This window comes from Pestalotiopsis fici (assembly GCF_000516985.1).
Source record: "Pestalotiopsis fici W106-1 unplaced genomic scaffold PFICI_Scf_1, whole genome shotgun sequence".
Classification (NCBI taxonomy): Eukaryota; Fungi; Ascomycota; class Sordariomycetes; order Amphisphaeriales; family Sporocadaceae; genus Pestalotiopsis; species Pestalotiopsis fici.
In genome coordinates, this window is record NW_006917091.1 from 3,726,405 (window position 1) to 3,753,749 (window position 27,345).

At 49.1% G+C, this 27,345-nt stretch overlaps 8 protein-coding genes across 8 annotated transcripts; 5 read left to right on the top strand and 3 right to left on the bottom strand.

The window, feature by feature from the left end:
* Window positions 1-657: 657 nt before the first annotated feature.
* On the top strand, window positions 658-2,492 carry PFICI_01134 (uncharacterized protein; the record flags this gene model as incomplete). Its single annotated transcript, XM_007829715.1, has 8 exons — window positions 658-824; window positions 902-1,053; window positions 1,128-1,269; window positions 1,338-1,571; window positions 1,637-1,879; window positions 1,949-2,057; window positions 2,128-2,300; window positions 2,357-2,492. The coding sequence occupies 8 exons, from the start codon at window positions 658-660 to the stop codon at window positions 2,490-2,492; spliced, it is 1,356 nt and encodes a 451-aa protein (XP_007827906.1).
* Window positions 2,493-2,842: 350 nt separating this feature from the next.
* PFICI_01135 (uncharacterized protein) lies at window positions 2,843-3,980 on the bottom strand (the record flags this gene model as incomplete). Its single annotated transcript, XM_007829716.1, has 2 exons — window positions 2,843-3,907; window positions 3,978-3,980. 2 exons carry the CDS (start codon window positions 3,978-3,980, stop codon window positions 2,843-2,845), a joined length of 1,068 nt encoding a protein of 355 aa, XP_007827907.1.
* Window positions 3,981-5,011: 1,031 nt separating this feature from the next.
* PFICI_01136 (uncharacterized protein) lies at window positions 5,012-5,992 on the top strand (the record flags this gene model as incomplete). The annotated part of the gene is made up of 1 exon (XM_007829717.1): window positions 5,012-5,992. The coding sequence occupies one exon, from the start codon at window positions 5,012-5,014 to the stop codon at window positions 5,990-5,992; it is 981 nt and encodes a 326-aa protein (XP_007827908.1).
* Window positions 5,993-6,411: 419 nt separating this feature from the next.
* Window positions 6,412-10,089, bottom strand: PFICI_01137 (uncharacterized protein; the record flags this gene model as incomplete). Its single annotated transcript, XM_007829718.1, has 6 exons — window positions 6,412-6,963; window positions 7,017-7,422; window positions 7,471-7,641; window positions 7,714-7,905; window positions 7,965-8,612; window positions 8,729-10,089. The coding sequence occupies 6 exons, from the start codon at window positions 10,087-10,089 to the stop codon at window positions 6,412-6,414; spliced, it is 3,330 nt and encodes a 1,109-aa protein (XP_007827909.1).
* Window positions 10,090-15,337: 5,248 nt separating this feature from the next.
* On the bottom strand, window positions 15,338-16,835 carry PFICI_01138 (uncharacterized protein; the record flags this gene model as incomplete). Its single annotated transcript, XM_007829719.1, has 2 exons — window positions 15,338-15,988; window positions 16,044-16,835. The coding sequence occupies 2 exons, from the start codon at window positions 16,833-16,835 to the stop codon at window positions 15,338-15,340; spliced, it is 1,443 nt and encodes a 480-aa protein (XP_007827910.1).
* Window positions 16,836-18,421: 1,586 nt separating this feature from the next.
* On the top strand, window positions 18,422-19,162 carry PFICI_01139 (uncharacterized protein; the record flags this gene model as incomplete). Its single annotated transcript, XM_007829720.1, has 3 exons — window positions 18,422-18,987; window positions 19,035-19,125; window positions 19,160-19,162. The coding sequence occupies 3 exons, from the start codon at window positions 18,422-18,424 to the stop codon at window positions 19,160-19,162; spliced, it is 660 nt and encodes a 219-aa protein (XP_007827911.1).
* A 728-nt stretch (window positions 19,163-19,890) lies between these two features.
* Window positions 19,891-20,598, top strand: PFICI_01140 (uncharacterized protein; the record flags this gene model as incomplete). Its single annotated transcript, XM_007829721.1, has 2 exons — window positions 19,891-20,124; window positions 20,224-20,598. 2 exons carry the CDS (start codon window positions 19,891-19,893, stop codon window positions 20,596-20,598), a joined length of 609 nt encoding a protein of 202 aa, XP_007827912.1.
* Window positions 20,599-22,236: 1,638 nt separating this feature from the next.
* On the top strand, window positions 22,237-25,331 carry PFICI_01141 (uncharacterized protein; the record flags this gene model as incomplete). The annotated part of the gene is made up of 2 exons (XM_007829722.1): window positions 22,237-22,990; window positions 23,050-25,331. 2 exons carry the CDS (start codon window positions 22,237-22,239, stop codon window positions 25,329-25,331), a joined length of 3,036 nt encoding a protein of 1,011 aa, XP_007827913.1.
* Window positions 25,332-27,345: the final 2,014 nt, after the last annotated feature.

Below are 27,345 nucleotides of genomic sequence, written 5' to 3' on the forward strand. Positions count from 1 at the left end.
ATAATCGAGCAATCGCCTTATCCCCGGAGTCCCGTTGGCTGTTTGAGCATCCGACTAGACTTGTTTTTGGCAGATTGTGGGTTTGCAAGGCGCTCAAAGTGGTGGCGGGCAAGCATGGATCGGGATCAACCCGCCGTTTCCTATATGCCCCCGGGGTCGGCTTGAGGAGGAGGAGGAGGGGGGGAGCGCCCCCGGGGCTGAAAGATAACATGTCTTGCCGCTCGAGTTCATAGGAGGGAGAAAATCCTCTTGGTTCTGTTTCTACAATCTCTTTTTCGTAGTTGGCTAGGACGAGTCTCGAGACCTATTGTGACACCGTCTACCTGCGCCATGGCAGAACCAAAGAGCCAGCCGCGAATTGCTTCGCCGTTCAAAGCAATCAAGGAGATTTTCAATTGGTACCCTTCCGAGTATCCCGTGGAAGAGAGAAAGTGAGTTTTGCGAGACTGTTGAGTGTTGAACAAGAGTTCTAACAAGACAGACTTCTCTTCAAGCTCGATCTGTCGATTCTCGTTTTCTCCTGTTTATGCTGTAAGTGTTGAGCATGGTAGTCGTACGATCCAACAAACTGTTTACTAACATCATGACTAGTCTTTTGCAAATATCTGGGTAATTATTCTCCGAGTCGTGCTTAAAGACATCAAGAACCATCGGCTAATGATTAGCCATAAAGACCAAACGAACATCAGCAATGCCTATACCAGCGGCCTGAAGGAAGAATTTCAGCTATACGGCAATGAGCTCAACTATTTCAACGTCTGTTACTACACGGCATACGTCATCTTCCAGGTCCCATTTCTGCTTTTGATCTCCCGGCCAAAATTGTGAGTAGAATTTTCAGGATTGTCAATCATTGGAAATTGACAATTGATATGCTGACCATGATTTTCTTCTTGCCCAGAGCCCGCTGGTTACTCCCTTGTCTAGAGGTTGTCTGGGGAGTCATCACCTTTGCCCAGAGCAGGGCTACAAATGTGACGCAGCTCTACGTTGCCCGTTTCTTCATTGGTGCTCTCGAGGCACCGGTATTTGCTGGCACGCACTTTATCCTAGGTGAGTTTGATGATCCACTGTATCACTTCGTGTTGCTATTTGCTCGGAAAGTATTTGCTAAATCTACTCAACAGGCTCTTGGTATAGCGGTCCGGAGCTGTTCAAGAGAGCCGGCGCGTGGTTCGTCTGCAACCCACTGGGATCCATGATCAGCGGGTATCTCCAGGCGGCTGCGTATACAAATCTCTCGGGAGTCGGCGGCATGCCGGGCTGGCGGTGAGTCTTTCCCCAAATACCAATCTGAGTAAGAAATACATTGGAAGACTGACAACTTTCAATGCTAGATGGCTCTTCATCATTGATGGAATCATTACCATTCCCGTAGCGCTGTCGGGCTTTTTATTGTTTCCCGGCATCCCAGACTCACCCAAGGCCTTTTTCTTTTCGGATGGCGAGATCAGCCTCGCCAAGAAGCGACTCGAGAGGGCCAAGGTAACCCGAGCAGGCAAGCTCGACTTGCAAGTATTCAAGCGAAGTCTTTCTCGATGGCATATTTGGCTCTTTGTCTTTTGTTACATGTAAGTGTTTCCAAAGCTGAGGCTTTTCAAACGGGGAAACAAGAAGCTAAGCCTGCATTGTGAAGCTGCATGATCATCTCGAGTTACCCCAGTCAATACATGAACTTGTGGCTCAAGGCAGAAGGTTACAGCGTGGTCAAGATCAACCAACTTCCCACCGTAATTAATGCCATTACGATTCTGGCGTCGTGGCTTGGGACTACTCTGGCGTCAATCTACCCCTCTTGGGTCATCTACAGCATTGCTTCGGGGGCAGTTATCTTTTCTACCATCTGCATGACCATATGGTCCATTCCGACGGGGCTCAAGTAAGACACCCGCTCACTGGATCTTTTCTTCTTCACTGTTGACTTATTGCTGACACAATATCAACATAGGTTCGCGGCCTGGTATCTGTTTGGCTTCTCTGGCTGTCTCAGCCCGATTTTGTATTCGACAGTCAACACCATTGTCAAAAATGATGCAGAGGAAAGAGCGCTTATATTGGTAAGACTTTGAATATATTCAAATTCTGCAAACTAGCGCCCTGTTCGCGCTGCTAACATGCTGAAACCAGGGATCCATGATGACGTTTGGATACTCCTTCAACATCTGGGTGCCCTTGCTGCTGTTCCCGACTGCTGGAGCCAACGGGGCACCCCGATGGCGTGTTGGGTGGCCAGTGACGTTGGTCTTTTATTTTCTGCTCTGGGCAGGTTTTATCACGGCCGTCATTTTGTACAAGAAAAGGTGAGTCGATGCGGCCAACAAAGTTGGATGTGGTCCTTGGGCTAACATTGGCGTAGGCTGAGCAGGGAAAGTGCACAAGAAGAGGTTGGCTCGGCCACGGATGCACAGTCAACCTCCGAGACTGGTGAGGTGGTACGTGATGGGAAAGTTGTACCGGAACTGGCAGTCTCGATTGCGCAGTCAAAGGTATAATGTCAAGCCCATGTCGTCTTTCGATGCATTTAGTGGTCGTCGGTATTGTCGCTCGTAGCCAGCAAGCCCTGGTCGATATAAATTTCCTTCATATCGCCGTCAACCTTCCTTGGGATAAAAAATAAAATTTTGCTTAGCTATGTCAGCTCCCGACGTATATCGACACGTTTGTCAAGCTACCACAAGCACGACAAGCTTCACAAAATAAAATAATTATTCGTAGCAAAGTCGAAAATTTTCTCATGTTCTTCATTACCATCGCATTACCCATGAGTCTATTCAGTGATCATGCCCAAGTCCAAGCTCCATGCAATCTCTTATTACAAGTCAAATTGAACCAATTCAAAAGATTACCTGCCGGCTCCGTTGCCAGCCCCTCCTCCGTTGCCTCCCATAAAGTTGCGGGCCATCTCGGCAATGCTAGGGTCGTTCATCAAGCTGGCCATATCAGGCATGCCACCGCCGCCGCCGGCGCCACCACCACCACCACCAAACTGCTCAGCCATCTGACGGAGTCTGGGGTTCTGCAGAATGTTGTTCATCATCTCAGGGTTGGACATGAGGTTTTGTGCCATCTGAGCAAACATGGGGTTGTTCATGATACCGGCCAAGTCAGGCATGCCGCCGCCAGCACCTCCGGCACCTCCACCACCACCCAGCATGCTAGCCAAGCTGCTAAAGTCTGGTGCTCCGCCGGCTCCGCCACGGGGGCTGCTGGCGCCCTCACCCTCGAGTTCCTCGACGCGCTTCTTGGCGGTTTCGAAGCCCTTCTTCATGGCATCAGAGCCACCGTTGCCCTCGTGCTCGATACCCTGCTGGTAAGCCTCCATGCTGCCCTTGGCGTCGCCGAGGGCGAAGCGAGCAAGGCCGAGTCGGGACCAAGCCTTGGTGTACTTGGGGTCGACGGCAACGGCCGCCTCGGCGTCGGCGCGGGCGGACTCGTGGTCGCGGGCTGCCGAGTGAGCAGCAGCACGGTTTGACAGGAAAATGGCATTGCCGGGGTGAAGGGCAAGGGCCTGGCTGTAGAGGTCAATGGCCTTGGGGTAGTCCTTGGCAGCCATGGCCCGGTTGCCATCACCCTTCAGGCTCTCGGCCTTCTTATTGTCGTCTTCGGAAGGAGCCGTGGTGGTGCTTGACGAGCTGGTATCGGCAGCAGTGGGAATGCTGGGGGAGGCAGAGGGCTTGGAGGCGCTCTGGAGCTTCTCGTAGACGCCGTAGATCTTGAGGAGGTTTTGGGTGCCGACAGCCTCGGTGACAGCGGCGCGGTCATTAGGATCAACCTTGAAGGACTCGGCGATACAGTTGATAGCGACATCGATCGAGTCCTTGTCGTCGGCGGTCAGGGTGCCATCTTCCACCGAGGTGGTGAGGAAGTCGCAAATCGCAAGTGCGAGACGTTGCTTGGATGTGGTAGCCTGAGAATGCGATCAGCGAATTCGGTTCCTGGTGGTTCAGTGGTTAATATCTGGCAGTAAGTGTACTTACCATTTTTGGTATCTGGCGCAGTTTTCTAAAAGGAATGGATTCTACAGCAAGAAAAAAAAGCGAGATGGTGCTGAGGGCGAAAACTTAGGAAGCACGTTAATATATATGGTAACAACCCAACTTGTCAAGTTCGAAGTTCGCTACACGGCAGCACTTCTGGAACGTACCATGAATGAATGGGAGGGACCAGGACCAGAGACATGGATTGTGCTTGCTAACCCCGCCGCCACAACTAGTACCTAAACTAGTCCCTGCACTCCCACGGGCGGTGAAAACTTGCCTCAAGGGTCCGAGGGGCAGAAAGTCACATTAGAGAAGTGGCGGGGTAAACAAAATCGACTTTGGTTGAATCACTTATTAGTACATGTCGAGCGTCACGTTTTCTTTATTTGATTGAAATTTCAAACTTGGATTGCTTTGAATCAAGACATCATATTGAAATGTACAAGAAAAAGCTACCATTACATGTGTAGGTTCGCATAGGAGTACACAAAACCTATCACTTAATTGTTCGGGCATCCCGGTCCCACATCATATACCGGAAAACGCAAGCAACAATCCCCACGCAACCGAATACATACATCAGGCAATGGAGTATAGTGATTACATTGATACACAGTGTACAGGTACTCTACACTATGACTTGTTCATGTTTCCATCTTCCACATAAACTACCCAAGCACTAAGAAACGTGCAACTTGACACATATACTTGACGTTAGCAGCAGTCACCTCTACCTCACGACGCGCTCAGGAATTGTTGATAGTCGGGCTGGTATCGGCCGCTGTGATGAGTCAGTTAGCCGTTTTCCAGGGATCGGGAAGTTTGTACCGCCAGTTCACGGTGATGACTGAATCACATAACGACTCCTCAGTCACAGTTGCGCATGGCCAGCAACATGTATATATTCGTTCATCTCAGCACCAAGGTCTCGTCATAGCCCACCATGTAAGTAGAGATAAACACAGCTCCGGCAGCGTACAATAAATCCTCATCAACGTTATTCACTCTGTTCAACTGAAACAAAAAAAAAAATGTCTACGCTCATTACACCACCGGCGCCTTCAGGCTGCCTGTCATCATCCCAAATCTCTCAACTCCTTTCCCACATTCAACTACCGCCTCATCTCCATGGTGCCGCACCCTCGCTGGATCTCCTCCAATCACTACACACACACATGTTGGCAACCTGCCCATATGAGAACCTCTCCATCCACTACAATCCCAAGCACCGGGTTGACCTGGACCCGCAAACGCTCTTTCGGAAGATTGTGACTGACGCGCGCGGACGCGGGGGTTACTGCATGGAGCTGGCCATCCTGTACAACCACCTGCTCCGCGGCCTCGGCTTCGAGGCTTACACGGCTGGCGCCCGGACGCGGCCCCGCATCGACGGCGTTCCCGGCGGGCAATATCCGGGCTGGTGTCACATTGTCAATATTGTCACGCTACCTGATGGTGACCGTTATGCCGTCGATGTTGCCTTTGGCGGGGACGGGCCTACTGCACCTTTACCGCTGACTGATGGTTTCGTTCACCGCAATCTTGGGACCCAAGAGGTGCGCCTCATTCGCGACTGGGCCCCATCGCAAGCTCATCGCGCAGAAGAAGCAAAGATGTGGGTTTATCAATATCGCAATGGTCAGAACAGGGAGTGGAACTCATACTATGGCTTTACCGAGATTGAATTCATGGCTGCCGACTGGAACGTTGTCAACTACTGGACGAGTACGTGCCCAGACTCCCATCAGACGAGAACTGTGCTCGTCGTCAGGTTCCTCGCGCGCCAAAAAGAGGGCAGTAAGCAAGGTGAATTGGAAGTATACGGGAAGCGCATGTTGGTGAACGGTACTGTCAAGGAGAATCTTGGTGGCAAAACACAAACTCTTGCCGATTATGGAACAGAGGCGGAGCGCCTAGAAGCTCTGAAAATTCATTTCAAAATCACACTGAGTTTGGAGGAAGCCAAAAGTATTAAAGGTTGGGTGACTGACCTCGACCTGGCTGCGTCATAATCAGACAAGTCAGACGACATGAAAGCGGTAAGAAAGATGTGATATATTTGGTTGCGATACGATACGATAAAGCGCTAAATTGGCCGCCCGTGGTTCATATAACTCTGTACACTCGTCATTTTCTTTTTCCCCTACCAGGCGCAATTATTATCGGATAGCTTGAACATGGTTGGAGCGACAGAACAATATGATTCCTCTATGCACCTCGAGAAAAGACCACAAACCAATAAATAAGATAATGCTTTGTATGAAGTCTTTCCTCCAAAAAAGCCAAAGCAAGCCTTACAAGTACTACCTCTCGCGACCAGCAAGCATGTTTGTACATGGATCTTAGTAAGATGGATATGCATGACGATTATGGGACCGAATATGAAATCGTAAGTATTGATGCTTAGGGTAAGAGTTAACGAGAACCGTGACTACTTGTCAGTTTTTGAGGGACCCGAGGTACTGCGATTAGTTTTGTTACGCTTAGAAGTGCCGTGGTTGCGACTGCCACGGTATCGTCCACCTCTACCTCTGCCCCTTTGAGTTGGGCGACCGGCATCGTTCGCCTTGTTCTGGAGCACATTGCTGCTAACGCTTTCCGCTTCTCTGGTGGTCGAATTTGTCGAGATGGACGGATATGACTTTCCAGCAGGCGTAGTTGCGGGGACGGGGTCTGAGGCTGATCGATTGGAGGACTGCGGCTCGAAATGACGATATGCAGTTACCGCCATGGCTGCAGTAGGGCTTTCATTTCCTGGCTTTTTGTTCTCATTATTCAATATGGAGCCATGCTCTGATGTGATATCCGTTGGCAACGTGTGAGCTTCAACATCGTCGGCCCAATCGCTTCGTCCAGGCTGGATATCCTCCTTGGATGCATTGGTGGGTGTGCCCAACTCCTCGGTGTTGCCTGTAACACAGTTTCCATCAACAGCTGTGGAACGAGGCGTGAATTCGGGAGCACCAGGATTCAATCTAGAACCCTGCGAAAGAGATTAGTTCAGTCAAAAAATCAGGGATTCTTCGACTGATCTACCTCTTTCTTGTGTCCATTTGGAGTCTTCGCGGGCGTCGTGACGAGCTTGGTGTTTTGCATGGCTTTCTTTCGGTCCGTGGACGATGTCGAGGCCTCTTCTGAGCTGACACTAACTGCATCCTTTTCCGTTTCGTTCGCAGAATTGCTTTTTTCGGAGCGAGACGAGGATTTCTTTGTCAAACGGTCGTCAGATGAATCCTCACCACGCTCTGTTACAGAAGTATCGTCGTCGCTTGTGTCCTCGATATCCTGAGATTCCTTGGGCTTGACAAAGATCTGTTTTGACCAAAGCTCCGAATACTTTCCATGCTTCTCCAGCAGCTCTTCATGAGTACCTTGCTCGACGATTCCGCCTCCTGATACGACGAAAATAATGTCCGCATTCATGACGGTAGACAATCGGTGACTGGAATATCTTAGCAAGTTTGGCTGAAAAGCAACAACAGGAACTTACGCAACGATAAAAGTGGTCCGGGCCTCACAGAGGGCCTTCAGACCTTCCTGGATCTTCTGCTCAGTCTCAGTGTCAACGGAACTCGTCGCTTCATCCAGCAAGACGAGATCGGGTCTCTTGAGTATAGCCCTAGCAATGGCGATGCGCTGCAGTTCACCGCCGGAAATTTTGCTTCTTCCGTGTTAGTCCCACAGTCTTGAGTTTTTCAAAAACAAAAAGAAAAAGAAAAAAGGATTCACATACACTCCTCTCTCTCCAACCCGAGTCTGGTAGCCCTCACTGAAACTCATGAGGTGATCATGGATAGCAGCAGCCTTGCACGCCTCGAATACCTCGTCATCCGATGCGTTGAGTCGAGCATATCTGATGTTGTTCATGATAGTATCATCAAAGAGGATTGGTGCTTGAGGCACGATTCCTATACTCTCGCGAAGACTAAATCATGATTAGAATGAGCTTGAACAAAGCCTGGTGCGGCATAATGGGGGAAATACCTTGCCAGTTGAACATCGCGTATGTCTTGGCCATCTATCAAGATTGAGCCGTCGCTGACTTCATAAAAGCGATCCAGGAGCCTCAGAATAGTACTCTTGCCTGCGCCTGTAGCTCCTACGAAAGCTGCCGTCTTCCCCGGGGGCACTGTCAGATTAACGCCCTTCAAGATGTCCTTCTTCTTGTCGTAGCTAAAACCAACGTCGTGGAACTCAACCCTTGCCCCATCCAGTTTGAGAGGGGCGGCGTCTGGTTTGTCAACAATAGTTGGCTTTTCCAACATGACGCCCAAAAGCCTCTCAGCACCGACCAGATCCTGGCTGATGCTTCTGCCAAGATTTGAGAAGAATCGTAGCGGCGCTGTAAGTTGTCCCCAGTAGGTAAGCAGCATGACGAAATCGCCAGCGGTGCTCTGCCCATGGGTCACCTGGTAAACGGCAAGGAAGGCACCAGCGATGAGACCGCAAAGCAAAATGAGATACTGGAACGCGTGGCCGATGAGATATCCTGCATAGAGTCCCTTCATTGCTGACATTTCCGAGCTAATGGCCTTCTTGTAGCGATCCTCCTCGTATGGAATCTGGTTGAATGCACTGACAGTGTGCCATCCTTGAATACCGGCTTGTTTGATGTAGTGCTCCTCAAAAAAGCTGCGCATCAGTCAGTAAAATTATATGGACAAATGAGTTATTGATACATTGGAAGTAGGCTAGCATTTGTCTCTTGATGAAAACGAACAAGCTGCGAAAATTTGTTGATCACTTACGTCTTCACCATCTTCCTTCTCTTTTCCTTAAATCGAGCTATCAGATGTGCGGCGGCCTGAATGAAGGCGACTCCAGTCATTATCGTGATGAAACCCTCATAAGGTCCAAACTTGACAGACAAGTAGATGAAAGCCACGACAAGATCAATCAACATGGGAATGGCCTCGAAACAGATAGACTCCAGCATGCGGGTCAATGCTGTTCCGTGGGATATGGCGACAATCAGATCCGACGAACTCTTAGAATCGTGGAAATCTGCCGAAAGATTCATCACATGGTTGTAGGCTGCTACCTGTATGGCCTCCTCACCATAGTACTCAACGGGCAACCACAACATTGATCGAATTAGGTTGATGCCAGCTTCTGATGCGGCAAGGCGTAGTGCAGCGAAAACGATCACCTCGATCCATGGATTGCGATCCGAAGTGCCGTTCAAAGCGTCAAGGATTATTCCCATTTGGCGCGGAATGAGGACGTTGAGGGCATTGCCAGCGATGAGACAGACACCAACCAAGCCGGCGTATACTTGTAGACGACGGTTGTGAAACGGCCAGATATATGGAAGGAAGATGAGGAAACCCTTGGCATATGCGATCCAACTGCCCTCACTCTGAAGACGCTTCTCCATCTGCTCCTTGGCTAGGCGTTGGCGACGTTCCCAAGGTGACTCAGGGTCTGTTGGTGAGTTTGTTGCATCTGTGTTATTCTCCGAGTTATCGGAAGTTCCATAACCACTATCGTCTGCATCCAAAGTGCCATTTTCCGGTCCGGGCTTTGGTAGGAGCGGACTCGTCTCTTCGTCCTTGCTTTCTTGTTTTGGTTTGTAACGACCAATAAAGTAGATGAAGATGACAGCAAGGAGAGATATGTAGCGGACAGAAACAATCATCATTTCAAAGGACAGCGTGACGTGGGGCAGGGGGGTTCCCGAGGTCTGAGATTGCTTGCGTTGATCGAGGATGGAGAGCACAGCAATGACCGGCTCGGAGACGGCGGCGATGAGCCATGATCCAATATACGGATACCAGACCACATCTGTGCCGTCACCAAGAGCGCTTTGCTCGATACCAAAAACCAAGATACAAGACAAAATACCGACGACAGTGTCCTGAGCTGGCCATGCTGAGCCCAGAAATGTCTGTATGACCTTGAGAAGGAGCTGGCCAAGGTACAGGAGCACAAAAAGGAGCAGAAGATAAACAATAACCTTTGGACGAGTATGCTTGACTTTGGGTGATGTAGATGAGGTCTGCAAGGTGCAAACTGCCACGCTGGTCGCAATGGAGAAGTATACGAAGACGGCAGTCGGAAATGCATAGTGTAGGCTGATCAGCAGCCAGTCCGGGGGTGATGGTGACATGCTTATGCCGGAAAGTTGCGAGACATGGATGGTCCTTTTTGGTTAGTGAGGCTGAAGGCTGAGCGGTGAAGACCCAATTGGTTCAATACTGAACGAGGCGTGGGAGTGAGATGACCTTATATCCGCAACTTCGTCTGTTAATTTGACTGGAATCAGAATGGAACGTGTCTCAGAGATGAAAAGAAGAGGAGTGTGAAAAAAAAAGAAGACGGCTACAGGGTTCCAAATTCCACTGAAAGTGTGGATCGTGAGCCGCTTGTCTGGTGACAATGGGTTGAGAAACGGACGGCAATTGACGGTGGGAAACTGAAAAGATGGACACAGAGGAAAGACATGGGAAAAGACGCGATTCAGTGAAGAATCAAGGCCAAAGGGCAAGAAAGGATGACATCAAGCAGCCAGCCGCTCTACACATGGGTAAGGTAAGAAGTGCAGGCAGGGAGGGCAGGCAGTCAGCCAGACAAGATGGAAGGGTGGCAGGTGCAAAGGAGCCTCAAGTGTAAGACAGAACAAAAGATCCAGTCCAGCATCAGCATCAGCATCATTCAATGGGCGAGAGGCTGCACCGAATGAACGTTGAGGGAAGCCGTAACCTAGCCAATCTATTGTAGGAGGTACCAGAAGGGGGCTGCGCCTTCCCTGTGTCATGACTGATATGATTCATGTTATGACCACAAGGGATGGGCCAAGAAAGAGAGAAAAACCAGGCTACTAGTAACAGTAACAGTAGCAAGCTCACTGAGAAGCGACCAACACATGCTCTATCCGCCCGCTTCAAAGACCTTCAGAGACCTGCCTGCACCCTCTGAAACCTGGGGGTGTGTTTAGGTATACAAGCAAGGGACTGGAGGATTGGGGTCCTAGCCCGCCTACCTATTGCCCGGGGCAATTGCAACGGTGCGGCGTAGGCTATGTGCACAAATTCATGTACGGGGGAAGCAAGTAAGATCAGGCATCACTCACATGTCCAAAACATACTTGTTCCTGCAACCAATAAGAAGCTCGAGCTCTGAGTCTGTAATAAGGCTTGGGTGTGGGCGATGACTATGCGAGGCTGAAGCTGAATAGTCGGTAATATCTCGTTTTGATTGGCGCTTTCGCTTCTAGGTTGGTAAGATTTAAAACCACCTGCTCCAGGCTCCAACCGACCAGCCGTGCCGGGGCAGTCAGATTGATGTGTAAGTAGGTGTGTCAGAAAGATGAGGTCCGTCCAGCTGAACAAGAATGACCACCCATCAAGCAAGATATCTATTCGTTCCTGGGCGCAGAGCTGTGGGAATCGGGCAAAATTCGATCCGGCCCAGGAGTTGAGGCAGGTCCAGTGTCTGTGAAAAGTCTCGTTGAAGTAACAAAGGAGCAATCGAGGCACATGTATGGTATGGTATGGTTTGGTGGGCCTTGTTTTTGTGCGGCTCCTACAAAGTATATGGACTGCAGCTTATTTATACGGTTGCCTCAGACCAGCAGTGGCCAATGGTGTATTTTGTGAACAAGGTTTCCAAGACACATGATCGACAGACGGACATTTCTGCTGTAGCCACTTTTATTTTTATTTTAAATTTTTTTTCCCCGTCCTTCAGCGCCCTGCCACAACTGCGGTGTCATTGTCCAGACTCCATGGCAGCGGTTTTCGGCCAACCAGGGCTAGCGTCAGCGCCGCTTTTAACATGCAGTACTAACACGCAGCTCAGTAAGGTACCATGAGTGCATTCACCAGGACCCATTGATGGCGGCCATGTTCTTGGGTTTATTTAATCTCTAAACTAAAGAGAAAATAAAAGAAATCTACAAAATTAAATGTAGATTATTTACAATAAAAAGATTGTACTTATTATTTAAAAAAGTAGTATTTTCTTTAATTTTTTGAAGTGCCAATGTTGAAAAGAGATACCCTTCTTGGGGACTGAGACTACGTTTGCTGGGAGACCAGACAAAAGGTTACCATGCACCCTTCCTCAAGGTCTATTCAAGTGACTTAAATCTCGATGAGCCTACATGATCAATCAAACCTGCTGCTGTTCTATCTAAGATCCGGGGGAGGGAAGGGGAAGGGGAAAAAAAAAAAAGACAACTTCGTGGCCATGGATTGTTATGGCCCAGCCACGTAAAGATCCTAACCTAGTAGAAAGGTCACCTTTTCACGAGGCAAAGGATGATACTATTTGACACTCGCATGGTATATCTGAGCATATTGTACATTTTCGCCCGTGAGTTAACCTTTTTTAATCCCCGCTCGGAGCTGTAATATGAACACCAGATCATAGGAATGCCCAGTTCCATGCTGGTATATCTAGGCAGTGACTCCGCGTGGCAGTGAAAAGACATACATAGAAAGTATCTCTCGATGTGAATTGGAGGGTAAATTAGAGGCACACATACAACACCCTGAGTTTAAAGCAGCATGGCCGAATATGCCAGCCGTTATTGGCATTCCTACTGTCACGAGGTAAACAGGCCAAAAAGTATGCCGTCCTGTCATGGTCCATGGAAGCGGCGCTGTCAAGAGCTTTTCTTCTTTCTTTTTATTCCGACATCGTTTTCTTTCACCAGCGAGCTAAGCTAGGTAGGCCGGTCATGGCTACATGGTGTACAAAGCAGCGGTTTCGTGGCCAGGGATCAGGCACGCGGGTTGGCGGCTTGTCATACATGTAGAGTTTAGTGACTTTTTTTTTGCACAGCAATTTGCAAGGGCACACAGCCAGCCAACAGCAAACTTCAAGGCCGGTGCATGACCATAAGCAAGGTCAACTGTTTTCAGGTACTTCTCCGAGAGAGAAAAGAAGGTTCTCATCAGTCAGTAATCCAGTGTGTGGTTTGGCTCTTCACCGTTCCGGAAGTACAATGTCCGCCCATGGCACAGAATCAGAGGACGGTGAGATTGTCAGTCAGACGGACTTGTGAATGATTCCATCTCACCCTCCAGAGCACTGGTTTTCCTCCCGCGAAACGTCACGAAAAAAGATGAAAAAGGACCTCTCCGTGTCTTGAATCTGACTGCTAGTAAGCACATTTTAAAAAAAAAAAAGGTATGCGTGTCTAAAATTTGGTATTTTTTTTTTTCGGGAACTGTTGAATATTCTGCAGCGTTCCCTTATAATTTTGTATGCTATGTAGTACAGACCGCATCGCAGGAACCGTTTACTGTTGCGCCCGCCCATTCGCCAGAAACTGCGGACCGGTAACGGTTAGTTGGGGCGCTACACTACCCAGCCAGGTACACGATCGTTTTTGGTCTGGACCGCTCCGAAACCAGGGGCGCTGATAGATTAGAGACATCATAATGGACAAGCCAGTCAGTGAAAGTATTCATTGCCTGACCTAGGTGCGCGTCGTCAACGAAGTAGCTTGATAAAAAAAATTTATTGATAGAAGTGATACTTGTATTGCCTTGAGATTGAGTCAGGCAGATGTATCTTGGGCCTATCTAGTTCATACATTCATCTCCAATCTCCCTATCTACTCTGTACTGCATGGCAGATGGTTACAATTGGTCCGACAACATAAACTTGTTTCCCATGTCTCGTGTCGGTGTGACTTGGGGAACCTGTGGACAGGGGGGTTGAAAGCCGCAAGCCACAAGCAAATCCAGCGGCTGGCGACTTGATCGACCAGTCGGAACGGGATGTAGGCCAGCGAGGTACAGATTCGATATGTCGCTCGCTTCGCATACTTGTATGCGAACTGCATGGCGGCCAGCTACGACAAACCAGTATCACAAGCCTCTCTAGATTAAACATATATGTTTACTTACTTATCAATGCTGTGTCACGATTGAATGTCTTGCTGATTGCATTGCAGGTGGCAAGGCTGGGGGGCTGGTTCGTTATTTCAAATCGTCCAATACGTGGACATGTTCCTCAAGGGTCCGGCGGTGCAACTTTGTATGCGACCGGGCTAACCATATCCACGTCCCGCATGTGCACCGTCTAGGCAATGAGATCGGCAGAATGTCGTTCGTCTATATGAACTACATACTGCTTACATGTCACTCGGGGGAGGTTTTAAGGTTGGTCGTGTTCGTGTATTTCCACAACTTGCGTCTTGCATTGGCATCGTCGTTGACTCGATTGCATCGGTATTGCCAACCGGACATATTTGGGGTAAGTTTTCGCGAGGCCGATCTCCCAGGCGGCATTGGCTGTGAGCAACTAAGTGCGCTGCGAGACTGGTAAATTGTATGACCTTTCGCTGTGCCTTCATACCAAGGAGAGGCCTGAGAGGAGGGGACAAAGGGACCCTGTTGTCAACGATCAGAGGCCGGGGCAAGCTGAGGTTGGGGATGCCTCTGCTACGACACGTGGCGGTGAGACGAGAACTGCATGACGCTGCACCTTCATGTCTGGCGGAACGGCGACTTCATTGATGGGATGATATGACACTTGTAGTACGAGTTAGGGATCATAAGGAAAGTAGGTTCCGGTTTGCATATTCTGGCAAGCTAGAAACAGTATGACAAAAGAGACGTACAGAGACAGGTGCAGCTCGAGGGCTGGGAACTACCAATTGCCTGCATACTGATGGAGAGTAAAATGCAGCGTACTTGGAAAAGCACTTATTAGCAGTCAGAATCGACACGCGAGAAACAAGGCATGGCCATTGCCGTATGGAGGGAGCATTAGTGCGGCCAGACGCTAGACAGCGGCAGCTGAGTGAGCTAGACTCTTCCTCCACATAAATCGATGAAGAAGTCGGAATTGCTGGTTCCTACATTAACCCCCAGAAGCGGAGTGGAGCGGCGTGATTCCCGAGCATCACTACACTATTATTGGCGGTGTAGCGGGGCGACGATGGGAGGAGGGAGTCAGGACTTCTAAACCGCCGGACAACTTCGTATTGGGCCATGGCCCCGTCAGTAGGTTGGCCGTTACCAGCGCTAGATAGACCCAGCATCCCATTCTGATGGAGTTCTCGGGTCAACGACGGCGTTTCTGGTTTCCCATTGGATCAGTCGTGGATTGCCATTTCTTAATCCTGCCACAATACGAACAATTGCACTTCACTTGTGGATGCAATGCGGCACCTAAGTTTGAGAATAAAGCACTTCTCCATGGCTTGTGGGAGAAGAGGGGGGAGAAAAAAAAAAGAAACGAAAAAAGACCTGACTTTTCAAGCCTGTTGATTACAGCAATAATGTCCTAGCTTTACACAGTACACGCTTGTCCATGCTCCCGCTATCGATATCAAATATACATCCTTGTGATCCTTTCAAACGCCGTCGCAATGCTACCTGACATAGGTATTGTCGATTTCAGCGTATCCTTCGATCAACATTTCTAATCCGTCTGTATGGCCTATTCAGTGTTGTGCGCCACTTGACATAGAGGAAGAACGCATCCTTGAGAACCACAAAAAGACATCCTCCGACCAGACTGCGACCCCATCTCTCTTGGAGTATGCCAGTTGCAGGACCCGACGCTGGTTTCGTGACCCAAGAAGCCGGCAATGCCAGACGGAGGAGACTTCCAGCACCATAAGACACCGTTGGCCACAGCAGCGCTCCCGCCAGGTAGTTCAACAGACCCGAGAGACCGCCAGTTCCAGCATTAGGCCTCACGGGCACAGCGTTGCCGTTGCCCTGAGGTTGGTTGGCTGCCGCTCCTTGGTCTCCCTCATCCTCCTCACCACCGCCCAGGTTGAGGTTGAGATTGACATCGATAAAGTGTTCGCGACCTTCTTCTTCGTGTTCTACTTGAGGCTCCGGGTTTAGCTGCGCAACATCACCCTGCTGACCAAGTGGATTGGCAGTAGCCGCCGCCAGTCTACGATCCAGCGCTTTCGAGACAGCGCGGTGGAAATGGAAGTAAAATGCCCTGGCAACGGGGAACGCAGCAAGGACTTTTTGGCCTGAAGGCGGCCAGGTGAGAAGATCTGTGCTATGGTCGCTAAGAAATATGGCATACTAGAAAACGTTGGCTTAGTCCAGGATTGAATATGAATTAACGGTGTTTGCTTACCATGAGTGACGATGGGATCATGATCGTCTCACCCAGAGGCATTCTGTTGAGTACAAGAGCAGGGGCGACAAGAGTGAGGCTGAAAAAGTGCAACCAATCCACTGTCACACCTCCATCTACAGGGATGTTTTCTCTCGACAGGATCTGCTGAGCAGTAGCTGTATCATTGGGCCCTAACGACGGCAGGGCATTCTTCAGTCGCTTGAGCACAACGTCCAGGTAACCTTCAGTCTCGGGTTCGACAAATATGTAGCGCACAGCGGCTTGCGGTCCTGCAAATGTCTCCAGTGCCTGCATTCCATATAAAGCGCTACTCATAATGATTCCGCCAACGCCGAAGCTCAGCAAGACCATAGGAGACAGGCTCGTCAGGTGTCGGGTCAAGGTGTCGCTCAACTGAACAGCAGGGTCCCATCGGTCTATCACATCGATCTTTGACTTGCAGACCGGGCATTTAACCGTCTTGCCTTGTGCTTCCAGGTCGGCAATCCACGTAAGCAGGCACGCCTGGTGGCCCTCGAGGCTACATTGGCAGGGCGTTACCCAGTCCGAAGGTAATTCTGCTTCGGGCTCGTCTACCAAGCAAATGAAACAGCGGTGTGTATCGTCATCGTCCTCCCCATGCGATGATGTCGTGGTTGCGCTTGTTGTTGTCGCTGTCGTCGTCGTTGCTGTCTCTGTCGTTGCTGCTGTTGGCGCATCGCGGTGGTCGTGGATTTGAGGTGACGGGGCCGCGGCAGCATCCAGACCGGACGTGGCACCGGTATCGAGGGGCGAGGCGGGCGCCGACATATTGGGAGATCGGTTAAATAGCAACTACATAAGCAGACTCATAGCTGAATGCGACAGGCCAGAGTAAAACGTCTCAAAGTGTTTGTCACTGGGTTGGCTCAGTGGTGCGATCAGGAAATTGCCGACCAAAGGTGGACCGCTAGCTGAGAACTGGAACGAGACGTCATAACGACCCTGCAGGAGCCGCTTTGGCGCTAGCCGTTAGTCGCATAATTGGCCAGATCTTCCAACAGTCCGAGGCATTCAAAGCATCTTAATAGCCAGATCTTCTTTGCCTTTTTGTAGCGATTCCTAAGTAACGGCTCCCTAACGATGCCATATTTGTAAACACTACAGTCATATGTGTGTTCTCTAGAAACATATCATCATTGGAGCAAACAGAGAAAATTTTTCGATTCAGGGGAAAGTCCAAGGGTGGGGGATACAATGATGGAATCGAGAGAAAACGGGGAAAGGGCTCCTTACCACCTTGCGAGACCTTTGACTTCTTGATCAGAGACTTTTCGAGAAGACTCCCAGCCTTCAAATTCCACGATAAGATAGCTACCACCCATGTTTTAAGTCTTTTTGGTTCTGACTGCCGACCCGTGACCCCATTGCAGATGTCACCTAGCTCTTGTCTCGGGCGGGTTAGGGTTTAGCGCATTAGACGCGTGCGTTCGGGTTGTTCAGGGCCAGGGTTCAGTGCGTGACAGTTAAGGTCCATAACTCGGCCATTTACACAGATTGAGGAACCCATTATTATAACAAGAAGTCATGGCATGTAAGCGCCACGCCTATTGGGTTTTTTTTTTTTTTTTTTTTTTGGTATAAAGATCACAGTCGGAAATACAGGGGCTTGTAACTCGTCAACCAATGTTTGGTCTAAGATACCCGAAGAGGATTCAAGTATTGCTGGTATTGGCCCGTTAAGCCTGCATCAACAAAGTCAGCTGATTATCTGGGGAGTCGTAGACTTGAGGCATCTTCAGATATCCACTTAAATATCGTTCTAAACCTGCTGTATGAAAGTATTCTCTAACATATGACTATAAGCCACTTGGTTTGGCAAATTTCATCCCCACGAGATAGTCTTGCCGCTCCTCGCTCCCAGCCGTTTGAATACTTCCAAGTAGGTCGTTGTGTGCCCTCAATGTTCCTTGACTCGGGTTCCCGGTGTTGCAGTTGTGCGTCTTTGGCAATAAGGTTTTCATCCGTTGGATTGAGTCTAGTTTCATTATGTATCGACGCCAAGAGAATCCCTGGAAACTCAATCGGGATTTGAGCATGGCTCAAACGCGTCAATTAACTTTTGGGCGACTTTTCGCATGCATTGAGCCTTCTCAGGATGTACTGAGTGCAATGAATTCATAATTCAGAAAAGGAATTTGTATATAACCCGTACTCTACATCCAATGGTGTCCATAGCTGTTTCCTGCCCCCAGTGTAGCAACAATTAAGACAAGTCTTTTACCCACCAGCGACCAACCCTTGAATCACTCTTCCCTCTTCTGTCCATATGTCCCTCCATACTTGCCAGAATCTTGTTCACCGACCCCTCTTAATTCCACCTATGTACTCCAAACTAGAGCCATTTTCTCATCACAATGATCAAAATCAACTATATTTTGGCCGCGCTCGGTATCGCCTGCTATGGCGCATATGCTTCGTCACATCATGAGCCAAAGCCTGCCGCAGCACGAAGAGAACAGCATCCTACAAGAATATCACGGATTCGGCGATCATCGTCCAACATTGACCTGTTTTCCGAAACATCAAGCTTTACCATTGTGAATCAGCACAGTTCGGCAGTAAAGGTGATGATGACGAGAGGTTGCGATGGTCGCCCTGGAGGTGCCGGGTGGTCGCCATTTCCGCTTGAGATCACCTCTGATGGCATCGAATATCACATATTTCCGCCGTCTAGCTTTGGGCGCGCTGGGGGTAGCTGCAGTAATCCAGAGCAATCAGTCCACCTCGACTTGGGAGAAATCCAGTCTGACGACAGTCTGGATTTTGTTGTCCCTGTTGGCTGGCATGGCAAGGTCTCTTTCGCCGGTGCCGAGTACGAAATGACTGGAATGAATGAAACACTGCTCGAGGGCAGTTTCGGCTTCCAGAGTAATGGCTATGGTTACGAAAATCTCAAATTGGACTTTGACGTCAGCTTTGTGTAAGATTATCCTGCTCGCACTAAAGAACGATACTTACTATATCCAGGGACGGGTTTACCCTGCCGTTGACGTGCTCTTGTGGTGGTCCGGTCCTTGCCGGATGCAGTTGGGACTTGCTAGAGATGAGTGAATGTCCAGTGAGTACTTCTAATATATATGATTAATTTGAAGTAGCATACTAAGGCCATATCTTGCTACTCGCAGCCCGGGTATCTAGGCGAAGGTTCTTGCAGCAATCCTCTCCGGGGCAATAATGCCGCGACATATGCAGCGGACTTTTTCAAGCCATGTCAAGGCGCCGCCTATACATTTCCAAATGACCATCTATCCAACGTCAATGGCAACTTGGACTGCGAAAGAAACGGAGTCGTCTGCTGTATTGGCTCTAGCTGCGCTGCGCATCAGGCACAATGCACTGGTGAACTTTTTGAAGAGGAGGCTTGTGCAGCTTTTCGCTGACGAACAAAAGCGTTTGACTGCATAGAAATTGTCTGTCTTTTCTGGAATAGAGACTGCGAAGGGTTTATCCTGTCGATGCACATTGCCTGTTCATTCACCCTATCTATAGACATTAGAATAATCAAGTATCCATATTAGACCCATGCAAAATCTGTTTCGTTTCTGTGTTCTAATATTAATCGCAGCTCAATTACTTTTATATCAAGTCTCGAGGCACTGACAACTGACATCAAGATTACCGATTTGAAAAGTGAATAACTATCATGGTGATTCTGCCAAGTTTAATCTCTGAAAGAATGTTCAATGGCTCGTCGTGAATCACTGGCAGGATTCAAACCATATTATATGAAGACATGAAATATCAAGGAGGCGGAGCAACCATCGTCATCTTCTTCCTTCTATGTATAACCACTTCGTTGATTTTGTATAAGTCTACTACGAACATGAAGATTTTGATACTCCTCGCCGCCACGGCTTCGTGCCGAGTTTTGGACTTGCTAAACAATCTCGGTACATATGTTATCGACGCCTCACCAAAAACGAATAGAGACGCCGCGCCCGACATATTGACCGAGACGGAATTGTCAGTCCGTCATCCCGAGCCCGAACCTGTCATCGTTGCCCACCAGAATGCGCTCAGGGACGATGAGAGTGGCTGGATGTTTAAATGCACTATTGTACGTTCAAACAAGGCCACAATAAAGATGACAAAATTTGCCCAACCTTCCCCTCACCCCATGTTTCTCATCATACTAATATGAGCTATCATTGTCTAGCCTACTGCCGCCACCGTCGCGGATTGCGAAGTGGTCCTCAGTCAAGTCATCGCTCTGAGACCCGATTCGCACATTGTGGTAGGAGAAATCGGGTGCAAGCGATGGGACTGGGGTAACTGCCGAGCCTCGATCTGTGCCAGCGGCCAAAACTACGTGAGCATCAACGCCATGGTTGCCAGCCACTCCATGGGTCGGGTTCTCATGACGAACTGCCTGATGCGTGGGACCAATGGCATCGTGGCCAACTGCGGCGACTTTGGCGGCGCTTGCGAGAACTTTCAGATCACCTTGGGACATATCAACGATACGCTGCATCATCCTGCTCCAACGCATTCTAATGCCTTGCCAGCCCATAGCGCTCCGCACGTTAGATAGACGGCGCGGATTACAGCTATGGTGACTGTACACCCAAGCCCTAATACCAAGCATATTATGACGGAAGCGGCTCGACATTCGTCTGCTCAAGTATAGGGTAGAATGACCACAAACCCTAGAAGACATTTGTAGAGAGATGAATGGAGGCGTCAGTGGATATTCGCTACCTCTATAGTCAATGCTAAAATTCAAAATCTTGCTGAAAGAACTCCTGCAACGCTCGTCGCTGGGTCGCGCCTAAATATGACACATAAGTTTACCAGACGTTCAAGTTCGACCCTGTTGTTATAAGATAGCCATTCCACCTGGCCAGAGCAAACAACTTTCGTCTTGATTGAGAAGAGCTCCGAGAGACGGGCTCCAATTGCTCGGCAACAGCAGATAATAATGCCGAGAATGTTTTCCAGGCAGGCTTTTGCAGGGAAGGCCCAACATTCCATCGCTCCCGCGGACAGCACCCACAAACAAACAAATCTTCATCCCTTTTCCCATCTACCCCAGCCACCACCTTAGGAACCTTTTTCACGCTGTCTGGTCTCCAACAAAAGTCCGAATGGGCTGCTGCCTCTTTTGCTTTCGCGACTGAAAGAACCTCCTAAGGAGCACAAAGCCAACTGCTGTGCCCAGTAATACAAAAGCCAAAATGCAGATGATGGCGATCAGAGTCGCGGATTCGGTACTGCCTGCCCTCCGAACCAACAGCGAGGTCGTGTCTTGCTGTATCGAGTTTAGGTATGCCATGACGGGTTTTGTCGTGGCTATTGGGGTTGACATGTAAAGAGTGACGGTCGCCTCGTATTCGTAGGTGGCTGGTAGTAATTGATTGTTGTAAAAGGTCGTCGGTGCAGGTCTCGACGTTGTTGGGAAGAGCAAATGCTCTGGCATCGATTTTATTTCCAATCCCGGTCAGGCAATTCCCTGAGTGTACTGACTGATACTCGTTCAACGTTGTAAGTTGAGTAAATGCAACAGAGGACCGATGTTGTCACTGCTGGTGACTAGGGGTGGAGAAAGGATGTCTTTGTTTCGACAATTACTAGTAGGTGTCTAGAATGAATCTAGGAACTGCATTCTTTGTTCAAATAGGTCCAGGACTTGTAGGCATGACTGCAAAATGAGGTACAACAATTAACGAAACCGGCTTCTGCTCTTTTGGTCACAAGCTATCAACCGAACGTCCATTTTTGGCTCTGCACATTGTCAGTGCTGTCTGTGCACATGGTAAAACATTAGAAGGCGTAATGGGTGCCGCGATTGCCCCCCAGATAGCTTCAAACTTCAATACCTAACCAGGCCCATGCTTATTCTAAGCTGTTTGTGATTGTGACCATAGCCAAAACTTGCGAGTACTGGACAAGATACCAGCAGATCAGTCAGCTCTGGCAGTCACACTCAATTACAAACATTAAATTAAGTGATCCTATATTGTGACCATGCTTCGAGCACTATGAAAGATGTGATTGGTCTATGCCATTGTGCTCCCATGTGTCCATACCCCGCACCCAGCCTTACTGATCTGAGTGATCAGGCAGACTGCGGGCGTATGGAAACAAGATACAGCAACAATAGAAAACGAGAGCATGCTCGCGTATTTGATATCCCTCGTCACGTTAGCAGCTACAAGCTGAAGAACGGACGATGCGTCTACTACAATGTGACGATACGGGCAGGTTTACACTGACCCCAGATCTCGCTTCCGACCATGGCCTTCCCTACGCGATTCTCTCCCATACATGGGGGCCTGACGAGGTTATCTTTACCGATATAACAGGAACGCAAATTGATTGGCAGCAAAAGTCCGGCTTTGATAAGATCAAATTCTGTGCAGAACAAGCGCGACGAGACGGTCTGCAGTATTTCTGGGTCGACACCTGCTGTATCGATAAATCCGACAGTATCGAGCTTCAGACGGCGATAAATAGCATGTTTCGATGGTACCGCGACGCGAAACGATGCTATGTATATTTAGCAGACGTTTCGGTACCTTCAATCTCTGGTGCGGAGCAAAGCACATTACAATGGGAAGCAGCATTTCGAACAAGCAGATGGTATACTCGTGGGTGGACACTCCAAGAGCTTCTTGCTCCCGAAAGAGTTGATTTCTTCTCGAAGGAAGGGGCTCGGCTCGGAGACAAGCGATCGCTTGAGCAAGAAATTCACGACATCACAAAGATACCTATTCCTGCGCTTCGGAGAGCAGTTCCTTTTGATCAATTCAATGTCGACGAACGAATGAAGTGGGCCGAGTCTCGCCGTACTACGCACGAGGAAGACTTGGCATACTGTCTGTTGGGAATCTTTGGTGTTTTCATGCCTCTCAACTACGGCGAGGGGAGGAACAACGCTTTCATCCGCCTGAAAAAGGAAATCGGAGACAACCCAGAACGACAAGGTGTGATTTCATTTCTTCTACTTTCCATACTATAATTACAAGGCGCTAATGTTAAATAGAATGGCTCCAGAAACTTTACGTCTGTCCGTATCAAGAACGCAAAGATCGAAACCCGCCACGGGTCGAAAGCACATGCAAGTGGTTCACGGATCACTCACTCTTCCAAAAATGGCAAATGAGTAGTACAGCTCAGTTGCTGTGGGTGTCCGCTGACCCAGGATGCGGAAAATCGGTTCTGGCGAAATACTTGATTGATGATGTGTTGGCAAGCACTATTTTGAGAACAACATGTTTTTTCTTCTTCAAAGACGACTATGAGGACCAACGATCTTCAACAACTGCGATGTGTTCTTTGCTACACCAAATTTTCCATCATCACCCGATTGCATTTTCGACCGAGGTTCTCGAGAAATTTAAGGAGAAAGGGTCTGCACTTCTCCAATCCTTCAGTGATCTCTGGGATATTCTCATCTCCGCCACGAGTGGCCATAAGAGGGAGTTCATCTTCATTTTTGACGCTCTCGATGAATGTGAGACTTCAGGGCAGATTCAATTGATCAATGCTATTAGCGAATTCTCTTCGCGCGCCACGACGCGCTCTCCAGTATTGAAGTTCCTTTTACTTAGTCGGCCGTACATTGATATTGCGAGGCGCTTCCTGCACCTGAACCACGATCTACCCACGATTCATTTGGCTGGAGAGAACGAAGAAGAGGCTACCCAGATATCTCACGAGATCGATATGGTCATCAGAAGCAGAGTAGCGGTCATGGGTCGAACGCTTGGACTTGACCAGGAGAAACAAGCCGTTTTGGTTGGAGAACTTGTTCGAGTACCCAACCGCACCTATTTATGGACACATTTGATTTTTGATGAGATCCAAAGTAGTATTCTTCTCACGCCGAACAGGATCCGATCTATAGTTCGCAACATCCCACGCTCAGTTTCTGAGGCTTACGATAAGATGTTGTCAAAGAGCCGGGACATCAGACTGGCAAGAAAGCTCCTCCATATCGTCGTTACAGCATCAAGGCCACTCACTCTAAAGGAAATGTCTCTAGCATTGGCGATGAGACCTCACCATCAATCAATAACTGACGCGGATCCAGTGCCAGAAGGACAATTCCGCGACGATCTCAGGCAGCTCTGCGGGCTTTTTCTAATTGTCGTCGACTCTAGAATCTACCTCCTGCATCAGACAGCCCGTGAGTTTTTGGTTCTACCTTCAACGCGGTCATTGTCTCCTCTTCAAAGCACCACAGCGTTGCAGTGGGAATTTTCCTTTCATCCCCAAAAGTCACACCGCATTCTTGCCGAGATTTGTGTACAACGGCTTTCTTTCGCAGATCTCAACGGCTTTCCTCTAGGTGGAGTCATGGATCTAGATGATTATCTCGCTACTCGTACGCTTTCTGAATATGCAGTGCGACATTGGGCAAACCACTTCGGCAAAACAAAATGGGAGGATGATTATCAGACAGTTGAGAAAGTAATATTGTACTGTCATCCGGATTCGCCTGGCTCCGCATGGTGCTCAATATACCCAAGAATCACGAGGGTCGATGCGCCATACGATTTCACACCTCTCCTGCTTGCATCCTACTTTGGTCTAAGCAGTGTCCTTGAGCGTCTTTCTAAAAAGGCTTTCAAGTATATCAACTTCAGGGATGAAGATTATGGAAGGTCTGCCATTTCCTGGGCTGCCATGAATGGCCATGATGCTATCGTGGAACGACTTCTTGATCGCAGTTTAGCCCAGCGACTTCTTGGTCGTAGAGCTTGTCTCAACACTAAGGATCACTACGGCAACACACCGCTTGCGTTAGCTTGCAGAAATGGTCATGAGCTGGTAGTACAACATCTTCTCAAGGCCAGTGCTCATATTAATACGGAGAATCTCTCGCGCGAAACGCCTCTTTATATGGCTTGCGGAAGAGGCTATAACACAATAGTCCAGCAGCTTCTGCAGGCCGGCGCCGATATCGATATCAGGAATCGATGGGAAGAAACGCCTCTTGGGAGAGCTTGCGGAAGAGGCTACGATACAATTGTCAAGCAGCTTCTGCAGGCCGGCGCCGATATCGATATCAGGAATCAATGGGGAGAAACGCCTCTTGGGAGAGCTTGCGAAAGAGGCTATGATAGAGTAGTCCAGCAGCTTCTGCAGGCCGGCGCCGATGTCAACATGAAGCACTGGAATGAGGATATGCCAGAGAACAGTTCCGGCTGGGATTGGCGTTTACACCGCACGCCGCTTGAGATTGCAGAAGGCAGAGGCCATACCACGATAGTACAGCAGCTTCTTCAGGCTGGCGCCGATGTCAGCACGAGGGATGAGTAAAGTTGTGCGTCGGTTCCTTTTCCTTCCGTTCGACCACAAGGACGAGCTGAGCCTGGAGTCTTTTTTCTTATTCCTGTTATTATTTGAAAAAATTGTGTTCCAAGGAAAATACTTCATCCATAATAGTGTAGTGCTCTAATACCATTTCATGATCCAATTGATAATTTACCCATCTCAATTCTTTGTGAATTCATGATGAGTTCAAGTTATTTGTGAATAACGTTCGGGCATGATACCGATGAAACAAGTAGTTCCACAATTATATGTGATCTCGATATTACATTATTACTCTTTGGGGGTATCTCTGCCGCAATATACTGCCATCGCCGTCCAGCAGCGTATCTCCATACATTGCTAAATTTCATCCTGTCTTGCCCATTACCTCTCAGTTACACTTTGCGTTATTTAGTGCCGTTCCACGCCGGGTAAGTTGTATGCCAAAAACCATCATCATATGATTTGGAGCTTGAGCTGGGCACAGGTGTCGGTACCGTCCCATATGTCCACGCTGCCCGGGACGAGATGTTTTGCGCCGGTGTACTCGACGGGAAAGACGACGAAGAAGTTCCACTTGACACAGAAGTCGCGGTCGATACTAGTGTTGTAGAAGAAGTAGAGGTGGAAGTGGCATTGGTGGCTGCTGTGACTAGTGTCGAATCGCTGCTCAGGCTCGACAAAGTAGTAGACGAGATTACCAGCGAGGTGCCGCTCAATGTCGAAGTAATGGTGGTAACAACGACGACTGAGCTGCTGTTTGACGCGGACGTGGTAGCAGATGTAGTTGCTACCGAGCCACTCGTCGACGTAGAAAGCGTAGTAGTTACCTGGCTTGTCACTGCTGAGCTACTTGTTGCTGTATCTGTAGCTAGCGATGACGTCTGCAGGCTCGAGGTCGAGGTTGAAGTTGAAATGGCTGTAGTTGTGGATGTGGAAGTAGGCGTGCGGACCACTGTCGTCGTCACCACATCTGTTGTGGGCTCTACATCGATGACAGAAACGGTCGAAACTATCTTTGTGGTTGGAGTAGTTGTGACCACGACCGTATCTGTCTCCGTAATGGGGACCGCGGTTTCCACCACTGTCGTATGCACTGTCGCTACAACGGTGGTGTCTGTGGTCTTGCTTTCGCTGCCGCTCCCGTCAATTGGCACGACTGAATACGTAGCTCGCGCCTCCACAAGAGGCGCTGGCTCACTCCTCCGCCATGGCAGAAAAGGCAGGGCCGCACTAGAGTGGCAGAGGGCGGATAAGGTGTAAAGGAACGGGATCGGTCGTTGAGGCCGCATTGTGAAGGAGAGTTTTGGCTCGGCCCGGGACGACAGAGAGAAAGCTATGGGCACAACTGCAAGAGTGAAAATGAACCTCACAGACTTGGATGTATACGGGACACCTTTCACGGGCTCTGCGGGATGAAAGCAAGATCAAGAGAAGTGCTCTAGTTCAACGGTTCGGCCGCATGGTGATTATATTGTGGTCCCACTTGATACTCATTGGGTATTTTTCTTTTTTATTGAGATGGCTGGATAGCTACGCGCGGTTGTCCATCGATATCACAAGGGACCGTCGCCTAACAAGACACGATGGATCCTTGGAGTTTTTGCTGAGTATGGACAATTTAGAGAGAGGCTGGTGTAGCATCCAAGACACAACGCAGGGACGGGATTGGCTGCAGCGCTCACCAGCCACCCGTGATAGAACGGATGTGGTAAAGCGCCATAGTGCCTGGCACTAGCGGGGGAGTGCGTGCATTTGCTGCCGAGATTTCTATTTCAATATACCTGAACCTTGGTTATTATGGGCGCTAGTCGTACAGTTTCATTCGCGATGAATTTTCTATTTCTTGATAATATCAGATGCCAAACTCAAATTTGGTCAGCCATTTCAAATCACCAAGCACAGAAGAAAGAAGATAGCCAATAAACATCGCGATTCTGGTTCTCGAAGAACTCGGGCCCCGGCAAGGAAGTTTAGTGGTACAAGCAGGGATGCTATAGTCGGAACCGTGGGGCAGTGC